At 44.9% G+C, this 26,798-nt stretch overlaps 1 protein-coding gene across 9 annotated transcripts in view; it reads left to right on the forward strand.

Moving 5' to 3' along the window:
* Positions 1-26,798, forward strand: part of fam135a (family with sequence similarity 135 member A) — a 291,962-nt gene that overhangs the window by 156,038 nt on the left and 109,126 nt on the right. For all 9 annotated transcript variants that reach the window (XR_011940623.1, XR_011940624.1, XM_072498374.1 and 6 more), the window contains 2 exons: positions 11,101-11,227; positions 13,323-13,476. Coding sequence is in view for 7 of the 9 variants with exons in the window: in XM_072498374.1 (XP_072354475.1) it covers positions 11,101-11,227; positions 13,323-13,476 (281 nt within the window). In the remaining 2 variants the exon portion in view is untranslated. The remainder of the gene's footprint in view (positions 1-11,100; positions 11,228-13,322; positions 13,477-26,798) is intronic.

A 26,798-nucleotide genomic window follows, 5' to 3' on the forward strand; every position in this document is an offset into this window, starting at 1 on the left:
TACAGCTGCAACATGACCTCATGGCTCCGAAACTCAATCCCTCGTCCAATAAAAGCTAACACACCGTACGCCTTCTTAACAACCCTCTCAACCTGAGTGGCAACTTTCAGGGATCTATGTACATGGACAGCGAGATCTCTCTGCTTATCCACACTACCAAGAATCTTACCATTAGCCCAGTACTCTGTCTTCCTGTATTCCTTCCAAAATGAATCACCTCACACTTTTCAACATTAAACTCCAATTGCCACCTCTCAGCCCAGCGCTGCAGCTTATCTATGTCCCTCTGTAACTTGTAACATCCTTCCGCACTGTCCACAACTCCACCGACTTTAGTGTCATCTGCAAATTTACTCACCCATCCTTCTAAGCCCAGGTCATTTATGAAAATGACAAACAGCAGTGGCCCCAAAACAGATCCTTGTGGTACACCACTAGTAACTGGACTCCAGTCTGAACATTTCCCATCAACCACCACCCTTTGTCTTCTTCCAGCTAGCCAATTTTTGATCCAAACTGCTAAATCACTGTGAATCCAATGCCTCCATATTTTCTGCAGTAGCCTACCGTGGGGAACCTTATCAAACGCTTTACTGAAATCCACATACACCACATCAACTGCTTTACCCTCATCCACCTGTTCGGTCACCTTCTCAAAGAACTCAATAAGGTTGTGAGGCACGACCTACCCTTCACAAAACCGTGTTGACTATCTCTAATCAAATTATTCCTATCCAGATGATTATACATCCTATCTCTTCTAAATCTTTCCAAGACTTTGCCCACAACAGAAGTAAGGCTCACTGATCTATAGTTTCCGGGGTTGTCTCTACTCCCCTTCTTGAACCAGGGGACAACATTTGCTATCCTCCAGTCTTCTGGCACTATTCCTGTAGACAAAGATGACTTAAAGATCAAAGCCAAAGGCTCAGCAATCTCCTCCCTAGCTTCACAGAGAATCCTAGGATAAATCCCATACGGCCCAGGGGACTTATAAATTTTCACACTTTCCAGAATTGCTAACACCTCCTCCTTATGAACCTCAAGCCCTTCTAGTCTAGTAGCCTGAATCTCCGCATTCTCCTCGACAACATTGTCTTTTTCCTGTGTGAATACTGACGAAAAATATTCATTTAGCACCTCTCCTATCTCCTCGGACTCCACGCACAACTTCCCACTACTGTCCTTGACTGGCCCTACTCTTACCCTAGTCATTCTTTTATTCCTGACATATCTATAGAAAGCTTTATGGTTATCCTTGATCCTATCTGCCAAAGACTTCTCATGTCCCCTCCTGGCTCTTCTTAGCTCTCTCTTTAGGTCCTTCCTAGCTAACTTGTAACTCTTGAGCGCCCGAACTGAACCTTCATCTCTCATCTTTACATAAGCCTCCTTCTTCCTCTTGACAAGTGCTTCAGTAAACCACGGTTCCCTCGCTCGACCACTTCCTGCCTGCCTGACAGGTACATACTTATCAAGGACACGCAGTAGCTATTCCTTGAACAAGCTCCACATTTCCATTGTGCCCCATCCACTGCAGTTTCCTCTCCATCCGATGCATCCTAAGTCTTGCCTCTACGCATCATAATTGCCTTTCCCCCAGATATAACATGCCCTGCGGTATATACCTATCCCTTTCCATCACTAAAGTAGACGTAATCGAATTGTGGTCACTATCACCAAAGTGCTCACCTACCTCCAAATCTAACACATGTCCTGGTTCATTACCCAGTACCAAATCCAATATGGCCTCGCCTCTCATTGCCTCTATTCCTCGTCTCGCTAGCACGTGGCACGGGTAACAACCCAGAGATAATAACTCTGTTTGTCCTAGATCTAAGTTTCCACCCTAGCTCCCTGAATTCCTGCCTTACATCCCTATCCCTTTTCCTACCTATGTCGTTGGTACCTATATGGACCACAACTTGAGGCTGCTCCCCCTCCCCTTCACAGTAATAAATGTGTTAAAGCTATCTCCAAGTCTGAACCTTCCTTTGTCAAAGTGCACATCAAGGAAGCAGCTTATGCTACGTCAAGAGCATAACAAAACATCCACTACCTTTTGAGGAGTATTCCAAAGACTCACCACCCTTGGAGAAAAAAATTCTCCTCATCTCTTAAATGAGTGACCCCTTATTTTTAAGCCGTGACCCATAGTTCTAATTAATCCAACAAGAGGAAACATCTTCTCCACATCCACCCTTTTAATACCCCTCAGATCTTAAAGGTTTGATCAAGTTGCCTCTTACTCTTGTAAACGCTATTGGATAAAAACATAACCTTTCCTCAAAAGTCCTTTCCTGGTATTAGTCTATAGTAATAATCTTTATTGTCACAAGTAGGCTAACATTAACACTGCAATGACGTTACTGTGAAAAGCCCCTAGTCGCCACATTCCAACGCCTGTTGGGGTACACAGAGGGAGAATTCAAAATGTCCAAATTACCTAACAGCAGGTCTTTTGGGACTTGTAGGAGGAAACCGGAGCACCCGGAGGAAACCCGTGCAGACTCCGCACAGACAGTGACCCAAGCCGGGAATCGAGCCTGGGACCCGGCGCTGTGAAGCCATAGTGCTAACCACTATGCTACCGTGCTGCCCAGAGTAAACCTTCTCTGGATTGCTTCTAATGTATTTATATCTGTCCTTAAATAAGGAGACCAATACTGTAAACAATACTTCAGATGTGGTCTTGCCAGTACCCTGTACAACAGAAGCTTAACCTCCCTACTTTTGTAATCGATTCCCCTTTTGCATCGGCTTTCCTAATTACTTGCTGTACTAGCCTTTTGTGCTTCATGCACTAGGACACCCAGATCCCTCTGCACCTCAGAACTCTGCAATATTTCACCATTTAGATAATAGGTTTCCTTTTATTCTTCCTGCCAAAATGGGCAATTTTGTATTTTCCTACATTTCCTCCAATTGCCAGATTTTTTTCCCACTCACTTAACCTACCTGTGTTCCTTTGTAGCCACTTTCCATCCTTTCCACAATTTGCTTTCCTGCCTATTTTTGTGTCATCAGCAAATTTAGTAACCATACCGTCAGTCCATTCATCCAACTCATTTATACAAATTGTAAGAAGTTGAAGCCCTACTATAACATCTTTAATAATGATTTCTTAACAGTTTCCCTATGACAGATATTAAGCTAACCGGCCTGTAGTTTCCTACTTTCTGTCTCCCTCCCTTTTTGCATAAAGGGGTTACATCTGCTATCTTCCGATCTAATGGGACCCTCTCTGATTCTAGGGATTTTGGAAAATCAAAACTAATGCATCAACTATCTCATTAGCCACTTCTTTCAAGACTTTAGGACTTCCATCCGGACCCCGGGATTTGTCAGCCCGCAGGCCCAACAATTTGCTCAGTACCACTACCCTGATAATTGTAATTTTCCTGAGTTCCTCATTCCTTTTCATTTCCTGATTTACAGCTATATCTGAGATGTTACTTGTATGCTCTACAGTGAAGAGCGATGCAAAATGCCTGTTAATTCATCCTCCATGGCCCTGCTTTCCATTATCATCCCCAAATGCACTTTCTATCTAATCAATGCTCATTTTGCTGACTCTTATTTAACTATCTGCAGAAACTCTTACATCTTTATATTGGTAGCTAGCTTTCTCACAAACTCTAGTTTTCCCTTTCTTATCAATCTTTTTGATGTTCTTTTTATTCTTTTCAATCTTCTGACCTGCCACTTGTCTTTGCACAAATACGTGCTTTTTCTTTAAGTTTAAACTATCTTTAACTTTTTACATTAGATGGCAGATCCTCCCTTTGGAATTTTTTTTTCTCATTGGAATGTTATTCGATTGGCCAAGGCATTGTTCCCAGCTCGTTTTAAGTGGAGTCCGTCACAGCAGAGTAGCTCTCTCTTTCCTTAATACTATTGCCAGGGCATAGACCCATAAAACAAAGCCCTTGCCTCCCATATTCTTTCAGTCACAGGTTTAACTTCTTGATCTATTAGTTTCTGTGCAAAATTTAGTGTGTTCCATATAACTATTCAGAGATTATTACCTGTGTGGTTCTAATTTTGGCTCCACTTACTCAAACTCTTTCAACAGAATCTAGTTCTAACTGTTTCATTGATCGCCGTGTGGACCATAAGAACTGGGTCCGACTTCCGGGTGCGGCGATAACCAGCTAAGTCGCACGTTTCGGCAGCTCCCGTTGGAACGGACTTTTGGGCTCTTAATAGGAGCCCCAACGGCAATTTAAACGGCCAAAAACACTGTGCGGTAAACCAGAAGGGAATCCCCCCCGGACACGCATGGATAAGGGCGAGGATAGCGGCCGGATTGCGGAGGATCCGCTGGAGCAGCGGCAAGGAAGGGAAGCTCAAAGCAAGATGGCGTCGGAAGGTGACCGCTTGTTATGGGGCCCGGACCAACAAGAGTTCATGCGGCGCTGTGTGGAAGAGATGAAAAAGGAGTTGAAGAAGGAGCTGTTGGCCCCGATATTACAGGCGATTGAAGGGCTAAAGGAGGAGCAGAGGACCCAAGAGCTGGAGCTTCAGGTCGTGAAGGCAAAGGCTGCTGAAAATGAAGACTAAATACAGGGCCTGGTGGTGAAGGCAGAGACGCACGAGGCACAGCACAAAAGGTGTGTGAAAGGTTGGAAGTACTGGAGAATAACTCGAGGAGGAAGAATCTAAGAGTTCTGGGTCTTCCCGAAGGCGCAGAAGGGGCGGACGTCGGGACATATGTGAGCACGATGCTTCACTCGCTAATGGGATCGGAGGCCCCGACGGGCCCTTTGGAGGTGGAGGGAGCTTATCGAGTTCTGGCGCGAAAACCGAAGGCTGGAGAAATACCCCGAGCTATAGTGGTGAGGTTTCTCCGCTATGATGACAGAGAGATGGTCCTCAGATGGGCGAAGAAAACTCGGAGCTGTAGGTGGGAGAACGCGGTGATCCGTGTATACCAGGATTGGAGTGCGGAGGTGGCGAGAAGGAGGGCAAGTTTTAATCGGGCTAAGGCGGTGCTTCACAAAAAGAAGATCCAGTTTGGAATGTTGCAACCGGCGAGATTGTGGGTCACACACCAAGGGAAGCACCACTACTTTGAGACGGCAGAAGAGGCGTGGACATTCATTGTGGACGAGAAGCTGGAATAGTCGGGCAAGAGAAAGAACTTTTGGGACAAAGTGGTGGGGTGATTATGTGGGGCGAGAAAAAGGGGGGGGGAATGGTTTTTTCAATTTGTTAATTTTGCGATCCGGGAACTTTTCTCTCTTCCCCATGTTGGGGAGGGGGGGGTGTATGAGCAACTGTGGGTGCCGGCCATTAGGGGCGGGGCCGAGTGGGCAACGCGGGCTTTGTTCCCGCGCTATGGAAATTATGGCGGGAACAGGGACGCAGGAAGGAGGGGGCCTCGCACAGTGGGGGCCGAGGACAAGGGGGAAGCCGAGGTCAGCCAGAGTTCGCTGACTTCTAGGAGCAACATGGGGGGTGCAACTACGCTAGATGGGGATCTAGCGGAGGGGGGGGGGCTCAACTGGGTTGCTGCTACTAAGGAGAAGGGGGAGCTGTTATGGGATGCGGTGGTCGAGGCGGGAGGGCGCCGTCGGGATATACGGGTACGTGGGAACCGGGTGAGGAGCTGGGTTAAAAAAGGGGCTGGCTAGTCGACAAGGCGGGGGGTGGGTAAAGAGCCCCCCAACCCAGCTGATCACGTGGAATGTGAGAGGGCTGAACGGGCCGATAAAGAGGGCACGGGTACTCGCACACCTAAAGAAATTAAAGGCAGATGTGGTTATGTTGCAGGAGACGCATCTGAAACTGATAGACCAGGTCAGACTACGTAAAGGATGGGTGGGGCAGGTGTTTCATTCGGGTTTAGATGCAAAGAATAGGAGGGTGGCTATCTTAGTGGGGAAACGGGTACTGTTTGAGGCAAAGACCATAGTGGCGGATAGTGGGGGTAGATATGTGATGGTGAGTGGCAGATTGCAAGGGGAGGCGGTGGTTCTGGTGAACGTATATGCCCCGAACTGGGATGATGCAAATTTTATGAGGCGTATGTTGGGACGTATCCCGGACCTGGAGGCGGGAAAGTTGGTAATGGGGGGAGACTTCAATACGATGCTTGATCCAGGGCTGGACCGGTCGAGGTCCAGGACCGGGAGGAGGCCGGCAGCGGCCAGGGTACTCAAGGACTTCATGGAACAGATGGGATGGTAGACCCCTGAAGATTTAGTAGGCCTAGGAGTAAGGGGTTCTCATTTTTCTCCCATGTTCACAAAGTATACTCACGGATAGACTTTTTTGTCTTGGGAAGGGCACTGATTCCGAAGGTGACAGGGACGGAATATACGGCCATAGCCATTTCGGACCACGCTCCACATTGCGTAGACCTGGAGGTAGGAGAGGAAAAAGAACAGCACCCACTCTGGAGAATGGATATGGGCTTATTGGCGGATGAGGGGGTATGTTTAAGGGTGAGGGGGTGCATCGAAAGGTACTTGGAGCTTAATGACAATGGAGAGGTTCAGGTGGGGGTGGTCTGGGAGGCGTTGAAGGCAGTGGTTAGCGGGGAACTGATATCCATAAGGGCACATAAAGGGAAGCACGAGGGTAAAGAAAGGGAGCGATTGCTGAAAGAACTTTTGAGGGTGGACAGGCAATATGCGGAGGCACCGGAGGAGGGACTGTACAGGGAAAGACAAAGGCTACATGTGGAATTTGACCTGCTGACCACGGGGAAGGCAGAGGCACAGTGGAGGAGGGCACAGGGTGTACAGTATGAATATGGAGAGAAGGCGAGTCAGCTACTGGCCCACCAATTGAGGAAGAGGGGAGCAGCGAGGGAGATAGGTGGGGTGAGAGATGAGGAGGGAGAGATGGAACGGGGAGCGGAGAGAGTGAACAGGGTTTTCAAGGCATTTTATGAGAGGTTATATAAGGCTCAGCCCCCGGAAGGGAAGGAGGGAATGATGCATTTCCTGGATCAGCTGGAATTCCCTAAGGTGGAGGAGCAGGAGAGGGCGGGACTGGGAGCACAGATTGAGATGGAGGAGGTGGTAAAAGGGATTGGGAGCATGCAGGCGGGGAAGGCCCCGGGACCGGACGGATTCCCGGTGGAATTTTATAGGAAGTATATGGACCTACTGGCCCCGCTTTTGACGAGAACCTTTAATGAGGCCAGGGAAAGGGGGCAGCTGCCCCCGACTATGTCGGAGGCAACGATATCGCTCCTTTTGAAGAAGGAAAAAGACCCGCTGCAGTGTGGGTCCTACAGGCCCATTTCCCTTTTAAATGTAGATGCTAAGCTCCTGGCTAAGGTGATGGCGACGAGGATAGAGGACTGTGTCCCGGGGGTGGTCCACGAGGATCAAACTGGGTTCGTTAAGGGGAGAACTGAACACGAACATACGGAGGTTGCTAGGGGTAATGATGATGCCCCCACCAGAGGGAGAGGCGGAGATAGTGGTGGCGATGGACGCCGAGAAAGCATTCGACAGAGTGGAGTGGGATTATCTGTGGGAGGTGCTGAGGAGATTTGGTTTTGGAGAAGGGTATATTGGATGGGTACAGCTGCTGTATAGGGCCCCAGTGGCGAGCGTGGTCACGAACAGACAGAGGTCTGACTACTTCCGTCTTCATAGAGGGACGAGGCAGGGGTGTCCCCTGTCTCCGTTACTGTTTGCATTGGCGATTGAGCCCTTGGCCATAGCACTGAGGGGCTCCAGGAAGTGGAGGGGAGTACTCAGGGGAGGAGACGAACACCGGATATCTTTGTATGCAGATGATTTATTGCTGTATGTTGCGGACCCAGTGGAGGGGATGCCTGAGATAATGCAGACAGTTAGGGAGTTTGGGGAATTTTCGGGGTACAAATTGAATATGGGGAAGAGTGAGTTGTTTGTGGTGCATCCGGGGGAGCAGAGCAGGGGAATAGGTGACTTACCGCTGAGGAAGGTGACAAGAGATTTCCGGTACTTGGGGATTCAGATAGCCAGGAGTTGGGGAACCTTACATAGGCTTAATTTAACAAGATTGGTGGAACAGATGGAGGATTTTAAGAGATGAGACATGGTGCCCCTGTCACTGGTGGGTAGGGTGCAGGCGGTCAAAATGGTAGTCCTCCCGAGATTCCTTTTTGTGTTTCAGTGCCTTCCGGTGATGGTCACAAAATCTTTTTTCAAGAGAATTGAGAAAAGTGTCATGAGTTTTGTGTGGGCCGGGAAGACCCCGAGAGTGAGGAGGGGGTTCTTGCAGCGTAGCAGGGATAGGGGGGGCTGGCACTACCGAGCCTAAGTGAATACTACTGGGCCGCCAATATCTCAATGGTGTGTAAGTGGATGGGAGAAGGGGAGGGAGCGGCGTGGAAGAGATTGGAGATGGCGTCCTGCAAAGGAACCAACCTACAAGCAATGGTGACGGCGCCGTTGCCGTTCTCCCCGAAGAAATACACCACAAGTCCAGTGGTGGTGGCAACACTAAAAATTTGGGGGCAGTGGAGACGACATAGGGGAAGGACGGGAGCCTCGGTGCGGTCCCCGATAAGAAATAACCATAGGTTTGTCCCGGGGAGAATGGATGGGGGATTTGGACCATGGCAGAGAGCTGGGGTTGTGCAACTGAGAGATCTGTTCGTAGACGGGACGTTTGCAAGTCTGGGAGCGCTGACGGAAAAATATGGGTTGCCCCAAGGGAATGCATTTCGGTACATGCAACTCAGGGCTTTTGCGAGGCAGCAGGTGAGGGAATTCCCGCAGCTCCCGACGCAGGAGATTCAAGATAGAGTGATCTCGGGGACATGGGTAGGGGATGGTAGGGTGTCGGATATATACAGGGAAATGAGGGACGAGGGGGAGATCATGGTGGATGAGCTGAAGGGGAAATGGGAAGAAGAGCTGGGGGAAGAGATTGAGGAGGGGCTGTGGGCTGATGCCCTACGTAGGGTAAACTCGTCGTCCTCGTGCGCCAGGCTAAGCCTGATACAATTCAAGGTTTTACACAGGGCGCATATGACCGGAGCAAGGCTCAGTAAATTTTTCGGGGTAGAGGATAGGTGTGGGAGATGCTCGAGAAGCCCAGCGAACCACACCCACATGTTTTGGTCGGCACTGCAGTGGTTCTGGGTGGGGGTGGCAAAGGTGCTTTCGAGGGTGGTGGGGGTCCGGGTCGAGCCAGGCTGGGGGTTGGCTATATTCGGGGTTGCAGAAGAGCCGGGAGTGCAGGAGGCGAAAGAGGCTGATGTCTTGGCCTTTGCGTCCCTAGTAGCCCGGCGAAGGATATTGCTTATGTGGAAGGAAGCCAAACCCCTGGGCGTGGAGACCTGGATAAATGACATGGCAGGGTTTATAAAACTAGAACGGATAAAGTTCGCACTAAGGGGTTCGGCTCAAGGGTTCACCAGGCGGTGGCAACCGTTCATTGACTACCTCGCAGAACGATAAAGGAAATGGGAAGGTAACAGCAGCAACCCAGGGGGCGGGGGGGGGGGGGGGGGGGGGGGGAGCCCGGGTGGGTCCTCAGGGGGTGAGGGGGTGGGGGGGCGGGGGGGGGGGGGGGGGGGAGCCCGGGTGGGTCCTCAGGGGTGTTGATGTATAGATATTTGTATTAGGTTATGTATATTGGATTGTTTGATTTTATTTTTGGAGAGTTATTATTTTTGATATGGCAGTTGCCACTTAGTTTATATATATATATTATTTATTTATTTGTTAAAAACGGCCACTGTTATTTATACTGTTTTATTGTGTAAAAAGGAAAATCTTTGTATTTTGTTTGGCCAAAAAAAATTTGAATTAAATATATTATAAGAACTGGGTCCGACATTGATAAATGGGTCCATCCCCTCCCAGAACTAGTTCATCTCCTGAGCTCTGACACCAGGCTGGCAACACAACTTTGCAAAGTCTTGGACAAGGCTGCAGAGAATAGTGTCTATCTCCCCGACTACACTATCCCCTGCCACACCACATTCTTTTCCACCCCCCACTAGAATACCTGTACCAAAATGTTATGGTCAATTTGCTCATTTACCATGTAGACTTTGCCGCCATTTGTACTCAAAAAGTACAAAAATCTTTACTAAGGCCGAGGGCCATGCAGCCTGCACCTGGAATCTCCTTACCTAGAGCCATAAAGTTACAACGTCATTGAAGGAGGCCCTCCAGCCCAAAGAAAGACCATGATGGCTCTCTTGCCAGTCCCATCCTTTGCTGTATCCCCAAAGCCCTACAACTCAAGTGTCATCTGTTTTTTTTTTTAAGTCATTGACTGTCTCTGCTTCTACCACCACTAGGCAATGAATATCAGGACATGAGTTCTTGCTCATATTCGTCTCTTTGTCTTGCCCAAGAACATAAATCTGTGTCCCCACATCCTTCTGCGATTAGCTAATGAGAACAGCTTTTCTTTGTCTGCCTGAAAGGAGTCATGCCCTCTTTTCCCGTGTCACTACCTATCCAAAGATGTGTGACTCCTTCTTGGTTGAACGTGTCCAGGTAATTCCTGTTTCCTGATGTCCTGAAATGGCTGCTGACAAAAGTCATTAACGAAGGAATGTTTTAAATTTGCATGGCTCGATATTAACAGACAATCAAGTACCAAGTCAATGAATTTTTTTTTCCAGTTTCTTCCCTGCGCCATAAAATGGCCTTCTCTCACAAATGCTTCTTTGCACTTAATGGCATCCCTCACAGCCACTTGTCCAGCAGTGACAGTTGTTTGAAGCAATGCCTTTTTTGTCTGCAGTCTGAATTCTGTTTTTATCCTACACCATTATAGTTTGTGTCTCTTCTGTCTTTGTTTTAAAGGTCATTGATAACATTAATTTATCCAGTTTCATTCAGGGTACAGCATAAAACTGGGTATAACTTGGCACCTAACTAATAGTCTGAATCAGGAACGTCAAGGATATGTGGTGTGGGAAACTCAAATGTCATCAGGTATTGGACCACTGTGAGCCTGACAGTAGACCTAAATCTGTCAGAGCTGTTCTGGGAATGTTTGATTTTTGGCATTGATTCCAGTACTAAAAATAAAATCTATTCCTTCATATTGACTTACTTTTTACACCATGGTGGTTGATGTTTGGACCATTTGCTGATATCAAATTTGATTTTGTTTCCTATTTAGCTTTCCTCGTCCAATGAAGAACACTTGGCTAAATAGGAATGCCCCAGCTCAGAGCAAGGATTATGGCATTCCTTCCCTTGAGAGTGTGGTTTTTGGCAGTAGCTATACAAAACAGCTGTCACCTGATGTAAGACAACGTAATCCAATTAATTTGTGACTGCTCAGATAATGGGTGAACAGAATTTTTTGTAATTGGGCTTTGGCAAAATATTTCCCACAATCTTGTTTTGGCTGGTATTTCATCGTCACTTAGTCATGTTTCTAAAAGCAGGATACTGGAGATGCTGCAAATCTGAAATACAGTCAGAAAATGTTGAAAATACTCAGCAGCCGATGGCAGCATCTGTGGAGGGAAACAGAATTGGCGTTTCACGTATGAACTGGGAAATGGTCGAAATATAATTTTTGAGCAAGGGGTGAGTGGGACAAAGATATTAGGATTGTCTTTGATAAGGTGAAAGGCAGGAGAGATTTAATGGCAGGAGAGTGGGCCTTCCAAGGCTAAAGGGAATGGTGATGGGGCAAGAAAATAAATAAAAATATGTGCCGAGAGTGGGTGTGCCACTGTAAACAACAAAAAATGAGAGAAAAACTAAAATAAGCAAAGAAAAGGAAACAAAATGGGCGACAAAGTTTGCGGTCTGATATTGCTGAACTCCGAGAAACCGGTCAAGTGCCCTATTGAAAGATGAGTTGCTTTTTCTTAAGCTTACATTGAGCTGCACTGCAATAGTGCTGTCAGCCAAGGACAAACATTTCAGCATCAGAGTAAAGTAGAGAATTAAAATATTGGGCTACCGGAAGCTCAGGGTCATGCTTATGGACTGAGTGGAAATATTCCACAAAGCAGTCATCAGTCAGTGACCGAGTCACTCCAGTGTAGAGGAGAACCACATTGTGAGCAATGACTAGATTCAAAGAAATGCACACAATACTCTGCTTCACCTGGAAGGAGTTTTGGGGCCTTGGACGGAGAGGAGGTAAAAGGACAAGTGTCACACCTCCTGTATTTGCAAAGAAAGGGGGTGGAATGTTGTCATGTTTCTAGCTGCTTTCCAACATACACGATAGAAAAACCATTATAGTTAAAATTAAACATTTTCTTATTCAAAGGTGACATTCTAATATATACCTCATGCTTGAATTGGATGATAGCTTTTGCAGTAACATGTATTATATTTATGTATAAGACTAGAAATAATACCTCATTTTGAAATTAAAGGTTGGATGAGGGATTTATAAAATAGCTCTTTCCAGTTTTTCATTTTTGGATTGTTCTCAAGTTGATTGGTTTCCTTTATATATTTAGAATCTGCAGCACTCAAACAGCGATTTGGCCCAACTTGTCTATGCCAGTTTTTATATTCTGAACCCAATACCAGTACATTTTTATCCATTGTTGCAGTGAGATATTCCTCCAAACTTGATGTATTTGACAACTTTTTCTCCATGATCCTATTGTTGATTTAAAATTGGAGATAATTTAACATGTGTAAAGAGAGGGGATTTCAAATTAGGAGCTTGTGCTGAAAACAAAACAGAAAATGGTAGAAGAACACTTAGACCAGGTAATTCTTCATCTGTGGAAAGAACATAGAAAGATAAGAGCAAGAAAATGGCCATGAGTTGGTATGATGGGTATAAAGAGCCATCATGAGTTGAAGGGAGGGTGGGAATTGAGGGCATGGAGATGGAGTGTTTGCACAGGGGGTGGGGGGAAGGGAGTGCGAGCTGAGTGATGACTGGTGAGGGCTAGAGGGCCTCGCAGCTTTTAATATAATTGGAGCAAATCCTCAGAGAATTGAGGCAGGCCTTGACACCTGGCCGCTACAATGGCCTATGCTCTGCTTCCAGGGTTGGCAAACCCAATTCCATCCCCCACATTCCCCATTAGAGCAAAGATCATAACATCCGGAGGCATTTCAACCAAGACGTGTCTGGCGAGCCAGGACATTTTAAAGTTAGAATTCGCAGTACGTTACGTGAATAAGGAATAAAGAAAATGTATTTGCAGATGCTGGCTATCACCAAGAAGATGTGCAGGTGGAAGTTTTTCATTGTCGGCCTTCAGATAGATATTTTATAGGGAATGTTTTAAGGGTGGGAGTCAACTTGTACATTCAGCTCACATTGTTAACTATTTTGCAATCTTGCATGTAGACCATGCGTTCTTTATCTCCCACTTGCACAATTAATTCCTTCCAAACTGGATTTTATTTCAGGGAAACAGTTATGTGGTGCCAGAAAGCTGCATGCAACATGCTTATGATTTCCATTACAATCTCTGTTCAAACTTGCTGCTGGCTTACAAAGGCCTCTTTAACTACTTCACCATGGTTACAAAAGAATTGCCTACATCTCGCAGGATGGAGCTAGGTAAGTTGTTGTAGATTTGTTTAAATGCAAATTTTCTTTTGTGACTTATTAAACTATCAGGTTTTCAAATTAATAAAAAATCTTGTGACCAAGCATATTTTCTCATTCGTAAGTATCTATTCACATTTATAATGAAAACTGCCTAAGTAAATGTGCTACTTAATAGTTTCCCCCACCCCACCATTTTCCCCCATCCCTCACCTTGGTGGAAGTGCTGGGGACTGAATTACATCTGTGTGCCCTAGTTCAGGTATGCTTCACTATATCTCTTCACCTGAAGGCTACGCTTGGTCTTGACTTCCTGGCGAATGTTTTGATTTCATCATCGATTTAAAAAACTTTGCCACACCAGGAGAGATGAGAGATTGAGGAGTCACTTTCAAATTTGAGATGCTCTGATGATTATTCAGCTACTGAGTATTTTGTGTCCAACTGATCCAATTTTGAATTTAGGTATTTTATTCAATTCCTGGGGACAAGAGAATTTTTTTTATTACCTTGCAGATTCATGCAATATTAATCAAGTATTTCACAATTATGTTTGATTATTCACAAATCGTTTCATGGAGTGGAGGCCATTGTATCTCTGCCGTCTCACAGCTATTCAGTCCCATCCAAATCTTTTCTCGTAACCCTGCAAATGTTTCCACTTGGAGTTTTAACCAATTCACGTTTCAAAATTATTATCAAGTTTACTTCCAACATTTATATAATTTACATTTGTCAAAGTCCTTCAATCTAGTGAGACACAAAGCCACTTAAGAGGATATTGGGACAAATAATCAACAATTTAGTTCGCAGTAGATTTTTAAGAAAAGCCTTAAAGAAGAAGAAAGAAAAGTGGAGAGGCTTAGCGAGGGAATTCTAAAGTCTAGAATCCAGGTAACATAGAAAATAGGAGCATTCTGCCCTTTCAGCCTGCTCCACCATTCAATGTGATCATGCTGATCCTCTCTCTCAATGCCATACTCCTGCACTCTCCCCATACTTGACATGAAATCTATCTTATTTCCTCCTTAAGTATATAATCATGTTTTAAGGAATGAATCCCCTCTCATTCTTTAAACTCCAGTGAATACAGGCCATTGACCCAAGTTCTCCTCATACGACAACCCTGCCATCCCAAAAATCAATCTGGTGATCCTTTGCTGCAATCCCTCTATGCCAAGTATATTCGTTCATAGATAAGGAGACCACAACTCCATGTGTGGTCTCACCAAGATACTGTGCAGATGCAGTAAGGCATCCTTTCTCCTGTATTCAAGTCCTCTTGCAATATACCATTTGCCTTTTCAACTGCTTGCTGTACTTGCATGCTTGCTTTCAGTGACTGGTGTACTTGCACACCCAGGACCCTTTGTACGTCAACATTTCCCAACTATCGCCATTTAAATAGCACTCTGCCATTCTGTTTCTTCGTTCATTGTGAATAACTTCACATTATACTGCATCTGCCATGTATCTGCCCTGTCACTCAACTTGTTTAAGTCTCCTTGAAGCCTCCTAATAGTCTCCTCAGCACTTACTTCCCACCAGGCTTTGTGTCATCAGCAAACTTGGAAATATTACATTTGGTTCCCTTATTGATATGTATATTGTGAATAGTTGGAGCCCAAGCACTGATTCCTGCGGGACACTACTAGTCACACCTGCCACTTGGAAAAAGACCCATTTATTCCTGTTTCTGTTCCTACTCTGTTTCCTGTCTGCTAACCAATTCTCAATCCATGCCACTATGTTACCCCCAATCCCATGTGCTTTAATTTTTCACAATAACCTCTTAGGTGGGACTTTGTTCAAAGCTTTCTGAAAATTGTGTTGTTGCCATGGTGGAGTGGTAGAAAGCGGGGATGCCCCAGAACCCAGAATTGGAAGAGTGCAGTGGCCTCAGAAGGACAGGAGGATGTCACAGACATGGGGAGAGGTAAAGGCTATGGAGGGATTTGAAACAACACGGCATACTTCCTTTGGGTCTGTTCACTGTTATTCTCTGATTTCTCTTCCTTGTCCAATTTTGTATCGAATCAGCCACTACCCTTTAATTTCATGAACTGTAATTTTGCTAACAATCTTGTATGACGCTTTATCAGGTCCATATGTAGAATGTCAACCTCTATACCTTCAGCGCTTCTTGCTCCATCGAATAACATGGTTAAGTTATCAAAATGGGGAGTTCCTTTTCAGGCGCAAAACATGCACATTGACGCAGCTATTTTGTGCTGTAAGGAATGGAATGTCACCTTGGTGTCTTCTGAGAAATCTTTCCTTTGGTTCATAACAAGCAAATTTTTATGTGATTCTTCAACATTTAGCACAAAACTCCAATCCATTCTAAGACTTTGGAATAGGAGTAGGCCATTTGGTCCTTTGAGCCTGTGCCTCCCTGTCATTCAATCAGATCATGGTTGACCTGGTTGTGGTCTCAATTCCACTTTCCTCTCTCTCTCTCTCTCTCTCTCTCTCTCCCTCCCTCTCCCCCGTAATCCTTGACTCCTTTGTCTATCATAAATATGTCTAACCACCTTGAATGAATTCAATGACCCAGCCTCCACTGGTCTCTGGGGCAGACAAGTTCTGATGGAATTGAATGGAAATATAAGTATCCTGTGCCTTTGCTGTGTTTTTTCACTTGGTGCAAAGTTGAGGAAGTGAATTGGGAAATTTAAATCTTTCCAGATGTCCCTCACACAAACATGTATTTGAAAGTGAAGCTCAACATGGAACTGATGTTGGAACTGGAAAGTGTTTGCCTAACATTAAAATGTATTACCCTTAGACCATTAATTTTCTTGTTCATTAGTGCATATTTCATTGGAATTAGTATAATATTTCAAATATTTTTACTTGTAAACCACTTCTCATTTGGTGACAGTTTGAGTTTGTAGAATAGTGTTGTATGTAACGGGATTTGGCACAACCTATGTGTAAACATTTCTGGGTGTTGGGTGAAATTCATCTTTCGTTGACTGTATTTATGTAAGAGAAGCTGTTTAATTACTTTGCCCACTTCAATTTTATGCCTGGTAAGAAAACACTGCATTACCCCTGGTTTACTTTTCCTCCAGTGAGGGAATTGATTTTGAAATCACTTTCAACATATTTAAATGTGGAAGAATCGTGTTCTCGTTTTGTAATTTATTTTTTAAAGAAACATTTGTTTGAATTTGTTGTCTTTACATTTGTTTAATTCTGTGAAAAGTTGCTTGCTCTTTTTAGCTTTGTTCAATTCATAATATTGAAGAAACAGTTTTCCATATCCTAATTTATATTTTTCTGTTAGCCTAGTCTAACTTATCAATTGATTAACATGCTTGGGCTTCGTCCCTTGAAGGACAGCGATAGCATTGCTGTGTTGATCTTATTCAACTTCCAAGGATATTTTTATACTTCTCAATGCCACATGTGAATTGCTTTATTTGTTTCAGAACTGAGACTGCCTGCTCATTTTACTTGAGACTGTTAATAGATCCCGGAAAGCAATAGGCCTCAGGTCATCTATCAGAACAAAATTCAAATCCAGCCACCAAAGAAAATGCTGGAAAGCCCATTCTGTTCCTAATGACCTGTACGTTTTTTGTTAATGTCTTCGTTATTTCCCTCTGTGGCACAATTTTGAAATTTCTCTATTGGGATTAATCTTTTTTTTAAGTTATCGCAGATCCACGTCACATATTCTAAGTTGCTAGATGCTGCATTACTCTCAGTTTTGTCATGGAGATCAAGATTTTTTTGCCAGAACTCTTGTTTGGAAACCGATTTTAATTTTTAAGATTCTTCCTTAAAAGGTGTGGATTTGAATCCTGTGGAAGCCGTCTTAATGACCAGTCAAAATTTAAATCCACTGAAGTGGGATCATGTCAGCAGTTCTAAGAATGATGAATGCTGCTCACCCATCTATTTTAAATGGAACATTCACGTGTATGTGACGTATAATTAACAACACTAAACACGTTGAGAAACCTAATATGTAAGAATCTCCAAAGAACCTAGGTTCTGATTGTCACTGTAAACTTTGGTATTCTATTCGGGCTGAATTTATTAATTCGTTAAACCTTTCAACATTTCATTTCAAAATTTTTCTTACTTGTAAAGGGCACTTGAGCAAATTTCAGAAAAATAAAAGTGGCATAGCATTAAACATGACTTTTTTAAAAAAAACCTGAGGTGTGAAAAAAACAACTTGCTGGGTTAAAAAAAAAAGGATAATAAATAAAGATTCATATTGGAGTGTAAAAGGGTGAGTGTCTGTGCTTCTGCCTCAGTCACAGGCTCAGGGTGCTTACTGAGTCACACTCGCCCCCCTGTTAGAGTGGGTGATCAGGTGTGTGGGTGAGAGTCCGAGCGAACCCTGATGCTTGGAACAACCCAGACTTGAGAATGCATTCTGCCCTGGCACACCCATTGCCACCACCCCCACCCCCACACTCTCCAGACCTTGGGGCCCTTCTCCCTGCCATCATTCCACCCTGGGCCCCTTGCTCCCCTCTCGCGCACGCCCCCTCGCGCACGTGTGCCCCTCTTTACCCTCACGTGCACCCCTTCTCTCCCTTCACGCGCGTACCTCCCTCCCCTCACATCCCTCCCCCCCTCCCCTCATGCGCGCCCCTCCCTCCCCTCCCATCCCCTCCCCTCACGTGCGCCCCTCCCTCCCCTCACACGCGCGCCCTCTCTCCCCTCACGCGCGCGCCCACCCCTCATGTGCGCCCCTTCTCTCCCCTCACGCGCGCGCCCTCCCCTCACGTGCGCCCCTCCCTCCCCTCACACGCGCGCCCTCTCTCCCCTCACGCGCGCGCCCTCCCCTCATGTGCGCCCCTTTTCTCCCCTCACGCGCGCGCCCTCCCTTCATGTGCGCCCCTTCTCTCCCCTCACGTGCGCCCCTCTCCTCTCTCACGCGTCCCTCCCTCACGCGCGCCCCTCCCTCAATCACGCGCGCCCCTCCCTCCCCTCACGCGCGCCCTCTCCTCCCCTCACGCGCGCCCCTCCCTCCCCTCACGCGCGCCCTCTCCTCCCCTCACGTGCGCCCCTCTCTCCCCTCACACGCGCGCCCCTCTCTCCCCTCACACGCGCGCCCTCTCTCCCCTCACACACGCGCCCTCCCCTCACGCGCGCCCCTCCCTCCCCTCACGCGCGCCCCTCCCTCCCCTCACGCGCGCCCCTCCCTCCCCTCACGCACGCCCTCTCCTCCCCTCACGTGCGCCCCTCCCTCCCCTCACACGCGCGCCCTCTCTCCCCTCACACGCGCCCTCCCCTCATGTGCGCCCCTTCTCTCCCCTCACACGCGCGCCCTCCCTTCATGTGCGCCCCTTCTCTCCCCTCATGTGCGCCCCTCTCCTCTCTCGCGCGCCCCTCTCCTCCTCTCTCGCGCGTCCCTCCCTCACGCGCGCCCCTCCCTCCCCTCACGTGCGCCCCATCTCTCCCCTCACGCGCGCCCCATCTCTCCCCTCACGCGCGCCCCATCTCTCCCCTCACGCGCGCCCCATCTCTCCCCTCACGCGCGCCCCTTCTCTCCCCTCACGCGCGCCCCCACTCTCCCCTCACGCGCGCCCCCACTCTCCCCTCACGCGCGCCCCCACTCTCCCCTCGCGCAGACGCGCCCCTCTCTCCCCTCACGCACGTGCACCCCCTCTCTCCCCTCACACGCGGCCCTCTCTCCCCTCGCGCGCACACACACCCTTTCTCCCCTCACATGCACGCCCCCTCTCTCCCTTCGCGCACGCTCTCACCTCACGCACGCTCTCCCCTCGCGCTCTCCCTTTTACTTAAAAAGTCAGCATAGAATGCCAATGGCACAGTTTCAAAGACTGCTTCTCATCCTGTAGAACTCACGCCAACCGAGTTGTTGCTTGGTGCTTAGCTTCTTGTGTGCAGAATTAACAATTTCTGTTTAAGTCAGAGTTCCAGTACACACATTTGCCCAGAGGAAATGTATTGCCTCTTGGTATAATTGTGTTCTAAGGGACAAACCATGAGACAGCTATCCTCCATCATATCCTCCTCGAATTGATCTTTGTTTTGACACTTTTAAAAACTAAACAAAATAAGCTAATTTAAAACATGAAGTAGGATTGAAGTTACGGTGTCATTCCGAGATTGACTGGGTAAACACCAAATAATTCAGTACAAAATTGGATGGATAAAAAAAATGATAGATTTTGCTTGAGTAACCCAAACAAACACAGATATGACTGATATCCTTTTGTGCTGTTAGCTCCCATGTGTTGTATTTGAGAGTAGGGTCTTTATAAAGTCTTTTATATATTTGATTAAGAGATGAATTATATTTAGAAAATAATTAGTTTTTTGGGCTAAATTACCTTGGGACAAACAGCTGGATAGCAACTTTAAAATAACTGAATTTGTGTTAAATACATTGTTAAAGTTCTGCTACTGGACAATCTACTTTGAGTAAAGATCGTCTAGGAATGGAAGCAGTAAACCTTTGCTCCATTGTTAATTTGTAAATTTGAAATCAAATAGCATTATTTTCTCCCATTGCAACTATGGTCTTGCACTTCAATCTAAATTTCTTGATTTTTTTTTTAAATGATGGAACCATGTATCTTCAATGAAAATAGGACCCTAATCTAAATGGAGCAAGCAATACTTTGGTATTCAGAATTCATTTTAGCTTCATCTGTTTTATTAAGCATTTTATATTTAATGTGTTCCTTTATTTGTTTGCCATTTTTGTTGCATATTCTTTTGTGATAGAACAGCTGCTGAGCCATGTTTTAACTAACTGATTTACAGCTTTTGGTAGTCACTTCTATGCACAGCAAAAGAAACAAATGCTGATACCTCATTTTGCACTAACTCCATGCACCATTCTGGAACTATTTTAAAATATTTATGTCCATGCTTTTGAAAAGTCTGCACACATCATTTTTTAAAAATGCAATATTAATGATGAAATACAGCATAGACCCAACATGAGCTGGTTTGCAAGTAGAATTGCAACATAGAAAAAAGTTGAAGAACATACTAACAATTAAAAGTCATTTAGTCCCTCCCACTCAACCTATTTATGTTTATTTTCATACCCCAGGCCTCGTTCACACCACAAATATTTGTATTATCTTTTATTGCAAAGCCTTGATGGAGGAACATAGTGCAGATTTTTAGAGGAAAGTAATGCTGTATATGATTGCCATTATGGCAGGTACTTTCCCATAGCGTTTCTTTGGATATGAAAAAGTTTTTTGCTCATTAATGAGATGACTAATTGCTTGTAGAGTAATATCTGCTGTTTCCCAACAGTTTTGCCAGGTACCGACAGTTAACTTTGTGCATTCCCAGGTTCTCGGTGCCTTGATGCAGAATTAGCATGAGAAGTAACCACATAGCCTTGGTTGCTTTTCATAATATAAAGTGTTGTCTGTTGCTTGTATGAATGAAAGAATAACTTTGCTGTATAGTACTTTACAACTCTGAGACATCTCAAGCACATCATAAACCATGAGTGGCTTTGAATTAGAGGAAAGAAAAACAATAATTTGCATTTATACTGCACCTTTCATGAGCTCAGGACATCCCCAAGTGCTTTACTGCTAATCAGTTATAATTGGAGCATAGTTACTGTTGTAATGTCGACAAACGTGGCAAGTAATCAAACAGCAATAAGCTGAGTGACGAAAAATGTTTGTGGAGCTGAGTTGACTTGACACCCTGCTCACTTCAAATAAACATGGGGTCTAAGAGTTCAAGTCTTGCATAAATTATAACATCTCTAATATTTCTTTAGTTTGGAATGGGACATGAACCTACAGCCCTCTAACTCAGATAAGAATGTTCCAACCAAGAAAGCACCAACAATGTAGAGACTGTTGATGTAGAAACTGAGTGATTAAAATGTGTTTTGTTGTAAAATTAGTTGAAAACATAATCTTTTTGTATATTAATAGTAGTCACTAATTTAAGCTTCTATGATGTTTTATCAATTTGATAGCATCACCAGCTGATGTGGATACTATGTTTTTCATTCAAAACTTTCAGCACAATATCCTGTAACCATGGTCCAGGGTAAGAAATAACAACATAAATAGAACAATGAATGAGGTTCTGCGGTTGGCATTTGTGGAACTGGATTCTAAATTAGTAAACAAACTCAAAGGTAATAATCTCTGGATTACTACCCGAAATACCCAGTTTGCAAGTTGCTATAATGTCAAGCAGATCAGAGAATTAAATTAGTGGCTCAAAGACTCTTGTGGGAAGAAGTAGTTTTGATTTTCAGACGCTGGCACCAGAACTGAAGAAAGAAGGAACTCTTCCATTGGATGGGCTCCAGTTAAATTTGGTAGGAACATCCTGATGAATTGTATAAATAGATCTGTTGATAGGGTTTTAAACTAGACTGGCAGAATGGATCAAGTGAATGAAAATTTAGAAATCTGAAGGCAAACATTGCGGCAGCATAGTGGTGTAGTGATTTTGGTAAAGCCAAGCAGAGTGGGATGGGAGGAATAGGGAGTCTAATGGAAATAGTGTATCAGTAAATAAGATCCATGCAAAGAATAGTGGTTTTAAAAAGAAAATCAAAGACTCTTTATCTGCATACATATGAATCATTTGTAACATGATAGATAAAATAGTGCCACAAATAAAGATCATTTTTTTATCTAATTGACACTTTGGAGAAGTGGTTACAAGGTAAGCAAAGTTTGGAAATAAATGTTGCAGATTTCAAAAGGACTCTTAGTAAAGGATGACATATAGACAATAGTAAGAAAATTCTAGGTTCAGAAGATCACGCAGTAGATTCAATATGGGTGAAGATTAGGAATAACAAAGGTCGGAAAACGCTGGTGGAAGCAGTGTATCGGCCCCCTAACAGTAGTTATAGATAGGATGGAGTATAAGCGCGAAATAATTGGAGCCTGTAACAAATGTAATGTGATTATCATGGGTGACTTCAATCCTAATATAGACTGGATCAATCAAATTATCAAAAGCTGCCTGGAAGATGATGCTTTAATGGCAGTTTTCTGGAGCAATACTTTGTGGAGCTAACTGGGGATAAAGGTACTTTAAACATGTTATTGGGTGATGAAGCTTGGTTAATTAGTAAGTCAGCCGTAAAAGATTCTCTGGAATAAAGTGGTCAAAAGGTTGAGAATGACATACTTGAGTCCAAAACAAGAATCTTAAAAGACAATTAGGTAGGTATCAGAGAAGAGCTCACTAAGTTTGAATGGGTAAATGGAGTTAAATGGTACAGCAGTAAATAAATAATGAGAAACGTTTAAAGAAACAATTCAAAATGTTCAGCAAAATACATTCCAGTAGAGAACATGAACTCAGTAAGAAAGATCCACATTTGACTTAGATCCACTTAGTGCAGTTAAGGATGATAGATTAAAAGGAGAGACTTGTAATGTTTAGAAATCAGAAAAGGGTAGTACAGCATGGTGGCACAGTGGTTAGCACTGCTGCCTCATGGCGCCAAGGTCCCAGGCATGATCCCGGCTCTGGGTCACTGTCCTTGTGGAGTTTGCACATTCTTCCCGTGTTTAGGTTGTGGGTTTCACCCCCACAGGCTAGGTGGATTGGCCACGCTAAATTGTCCCTTAATTGGAAAAAATGAATTGGATACTCTAAAATTTTTATTTTTTTTTAATCCGCAAAGGGCAGCCAAAAGGTTGATAAGTTAAAAGATATAATGAGAATAAGTAACCAGGAATGTAAAATAAACAATTTCAGGGGCTATTAAAAGTATATAAAAAGAAGCAGCTAAAATAGACATTGGCCCCTTCAAAGCAGAGACAGGAAGAATTATCATGGAGGATGAATAAATGACATGTTGAACAACTATTTTGCGTCTGTCTTCACAGTAGACAAAACAAATTACATACCAGATATAGAAGGTAACCAAAGAGCTAAATAAGGGTGATGGACTTCCAGTAATTAATATCAGGATCTGGTTACCAATATCCGAGGGTACAGAGATGGTGAATACATTTTTCTCAAAATTCTACTAATGCTAGAACAGTCCGAGAAGACTGCTTGTCAAGAAAGGAGGGAGCGAGAAAACATGCCAGTTAGCCTGACATCAATTATTGAGAAAGTGCTTAATCAGGAAGTCTTAACAATGTTAGACATTGGAGCGGTGGTGGCACTGTGGCATTGTCGCTGGATTAGTAATCCAGATAATGGCAAACCAATCCCTGTCGACCCTTCAAAGTCCTCCTTACTAACATCTGGCGGCTCATGCCATAATTGGGAGAGCTATCTCACAGACTAGTCGAGCAACACCCTGTCATAATCATACTCATGGAATCATATCAGATACTGTCCCCGACATCACCATGCCCATTTCTGCGGATGTCCCAGAGGTGGCGGTGCAGTGGAATATAGTTGGATGGGAGTTGACCTGGGAGTCCTCAACATTGTCTCTGGATGCCATGAAGTCTCGGCACCAGGTCAAACATGGGCAAGGAAACCTCCTGATTATCACGCACTGCCCCCACCAGCTGATGAATCCGTACTCCTCCATGTTGAACACCACTTGGAGGAGGGAGGGTGGCAAGAGCGCAGGATATGCTCTGGATTGGGGACTTCAATGTCCATCATAGTACCACCACAGACTGAACTGTCGGGTTCTAAAGAACATAGCTCCTAGACTGGGGCTGCAACAAGTGGTGAGGGAATCAACAAGAGGGAAAAGCATACGTGAGCTTATCCTCGCCAATCTGCCTGCTGCAGGTGCAACTGTCTATCACCGTATCGCTCGGAGTGACCACCACACAGTTCTTGTGGATGCAAAGTCCTGCCTTCACATTGAGGAATACCCTCCATTGTGTTGTGTGGCACCATGTTAAGTGGGATAGACTTCAAACAGATCTAGTAGCTCAAGAGTGGGCATCCCTGAGGCGCTGGAGGGCCGTCAGAAGCAGCAAGATTGTACTCAACCACAATCTGTATCCTAATGGCCTGACATATCCATCCTGTACCTTTACCACCAAGCTAGGGAATCAACCCTGGTTCAATGAAGAGTGCAGTGGGGCAATCCAGGAGCATCACCTGGTATACCAAAAAAGTGAGGTGTCAAACCTGATGAAGCTACAACACAGGACTTCTTGCGGGCCAACCGACATGAGCAACTCACTGGAGGAAAAGACTCCATAATTATCACCTTCCTCAATGATGGATGAGCCCAGCATACCAATGCAAAAGATACGGCTGAAGAATTCCAAACAATCTTCAGTCAGAAGTACCAAATAGATGATCCATCTTGGTCTCCTCCAGAAATCCCCAGTATCACAGATGTTAGTCTTCAGCCAAATCCCAATTTTCCCCACTTGATATCAAGAAACAGCTGAAGGCATTGGATACTGCAAAGGCTATGGGCCCTGCAGATCTTCTGGAAATAGTATTGAAGACTTGTGCTTCAGAACTTGTCGCGAACCTAGCCAAGCTGTTTCAGGGCAGCAGCAAAACGAGCATCTACCCGGCAATGTGGAAAATTGCCTAGCTATGTCCTGTACACACGAAACAGGACAAATCCAACCTGACCAATTACCTGATCAACTACTCTTGATCATCAGTAAAGTGACGGAAGGGGTCATCAACAGCGCTATCAAGCGGCACTTAGCAATAACCAGTTTACTGACTCTCAGTTTGGTTTCCGCCAGGGCCACTCAGCTCCTGACCTCAACACAACCTTGGCTCAAACAGACAGAAGAGCTGAATGCCAGAGGTGAGGTGAGTGTGACTGCTCTTGACATCAAGGCAGCATTTGACCTCCTGTGGTATCAAGGAGACCGAGCAAAACTGAGGTCAGTGGATATCAAGGTGGTTGGAGTCAGACCTGACACAAAGGAGGATGGTTGTGGTGGGTGTAGGTAAATTATCTCAGCTCCAATACACCCCTACAGGAGTTCTTCAGGGTAGTGTCCCAGTTCCAACCATCATCTGCTGCTTCACCAATGACCTCCATCATAAGGTCAGATGTTTCGATGTTCGCTGATGACTGCACAATGTTCAGCATCATTCACGATTCTTGAGATACTGAAGTAGTCCCTGCCCAAATGCAGAAATTCTTGGATAATATCCAAGCTTTGTCTGAGAAGTGGCAAGTAACTTTCATGCCACACAAATGTCAGGCAATGACCAACTCCAACAAGAGAAGAACTAACCATCGTCCTTTGATATTCAATGGCATTACCATCGCTGGATCCCACTATTAATATCCAGGGGGTTATCATTGACCAAAAATTGAACTGGATTAGCCAAGAAATACTGTAGCCATGAGTAGGAACTCAGCAGCATTCCTTACAAAGCATCTTACAAACCCACTACCATCTGGAAGAACAAGGGCAGCAGATACTTGGTAACACCATCACCTGGAGGTTCCCTAACTATCCTGACTTGGAAATATATTGCTGTTCCTTCACTGTCACTGGGTCAAAATCCTCGAATTCCTTTACTGACAGCACTCTGGGTGTACCTACACCGTTGATTGTAGCAATTCAAGAAGGCAAACCGGGATGGGCAATAAATGATAGCCTAGCCAGTGCCGTTCACATGACGTAAAATGTAAAAAAAATAATACGGTTTTATGGAAGAGAAATACTGTATGACATATTTATTAGTTTTTTTGAGGATGTGACTTGTCAAATAGATAAAAGGGAGCCACTAGGTGTATATATCCTGACAGCATTTAATAAGATGCCATGCAAAAGGTCAATACACAAGATTAGGGCTTGTAAGAGTCAATATTAATACAAATAGAGGATTCACCAGCAGGCAGGAAACCGAGAGCATTGATGAACAGGACATTGTCAAGTTGGCAAGTTGTAATTGGTGTAATCCGTGCTGGAGCATCGGTGTTTACAATCTATATTTTTTGAAATATTTTTATTGGCATTTTGCATTTAAACACAGAAATTTGCAGAATAAAATGCAGGCATAACAATAGTAATAATTAACACAATAGTAACAGGAACACATGAGCCCCAAGCTGTCAGCGTGTCTGTGACAGAGGTCCCATGTTCTATCCTACATTATTTACATTAGGATTTCTGTGTATTGTACAATTTGTTGAACGGTACCTACTGGGACTCTTACTACTTAGTGGCAAGAGTTACACCTAGCTTTACCCACATATTTGCATTCATTGCCAGGACCCTTTGACTCACTTGCCGACTGTCTTTACTTTTGTTGTTTGGGGGGGGGGGGGGGGTACTGTTCCCTCCTTGAGTCCTCGGGGAGAGGGGGGGTGGGAGGGAGTACTGTTCCCTCCTTGAGTCCTCGGGGAGAGGAGGGTCAGGCCAGGTCCGTCTTCCCAGTTTGGCCTGTGTGGGAGAGGCTTGTGTCCCCTCCTG

Source organism: Scyliorhinus torazame, chromosome 4, assembly GCF_047496885.1.
Source record: "Scyliorhinus torazame isolate Kashiwa2021f chromosome 4, sScyTor2.1, whole genome shotgun sequence".
NCBI lineage: Eukaryota > Metazoa > Chordata > Chondrichthyes > Carcharhiniformes > Scyliorhinidae > Scyliorhinus > Scyliorhinus torazame.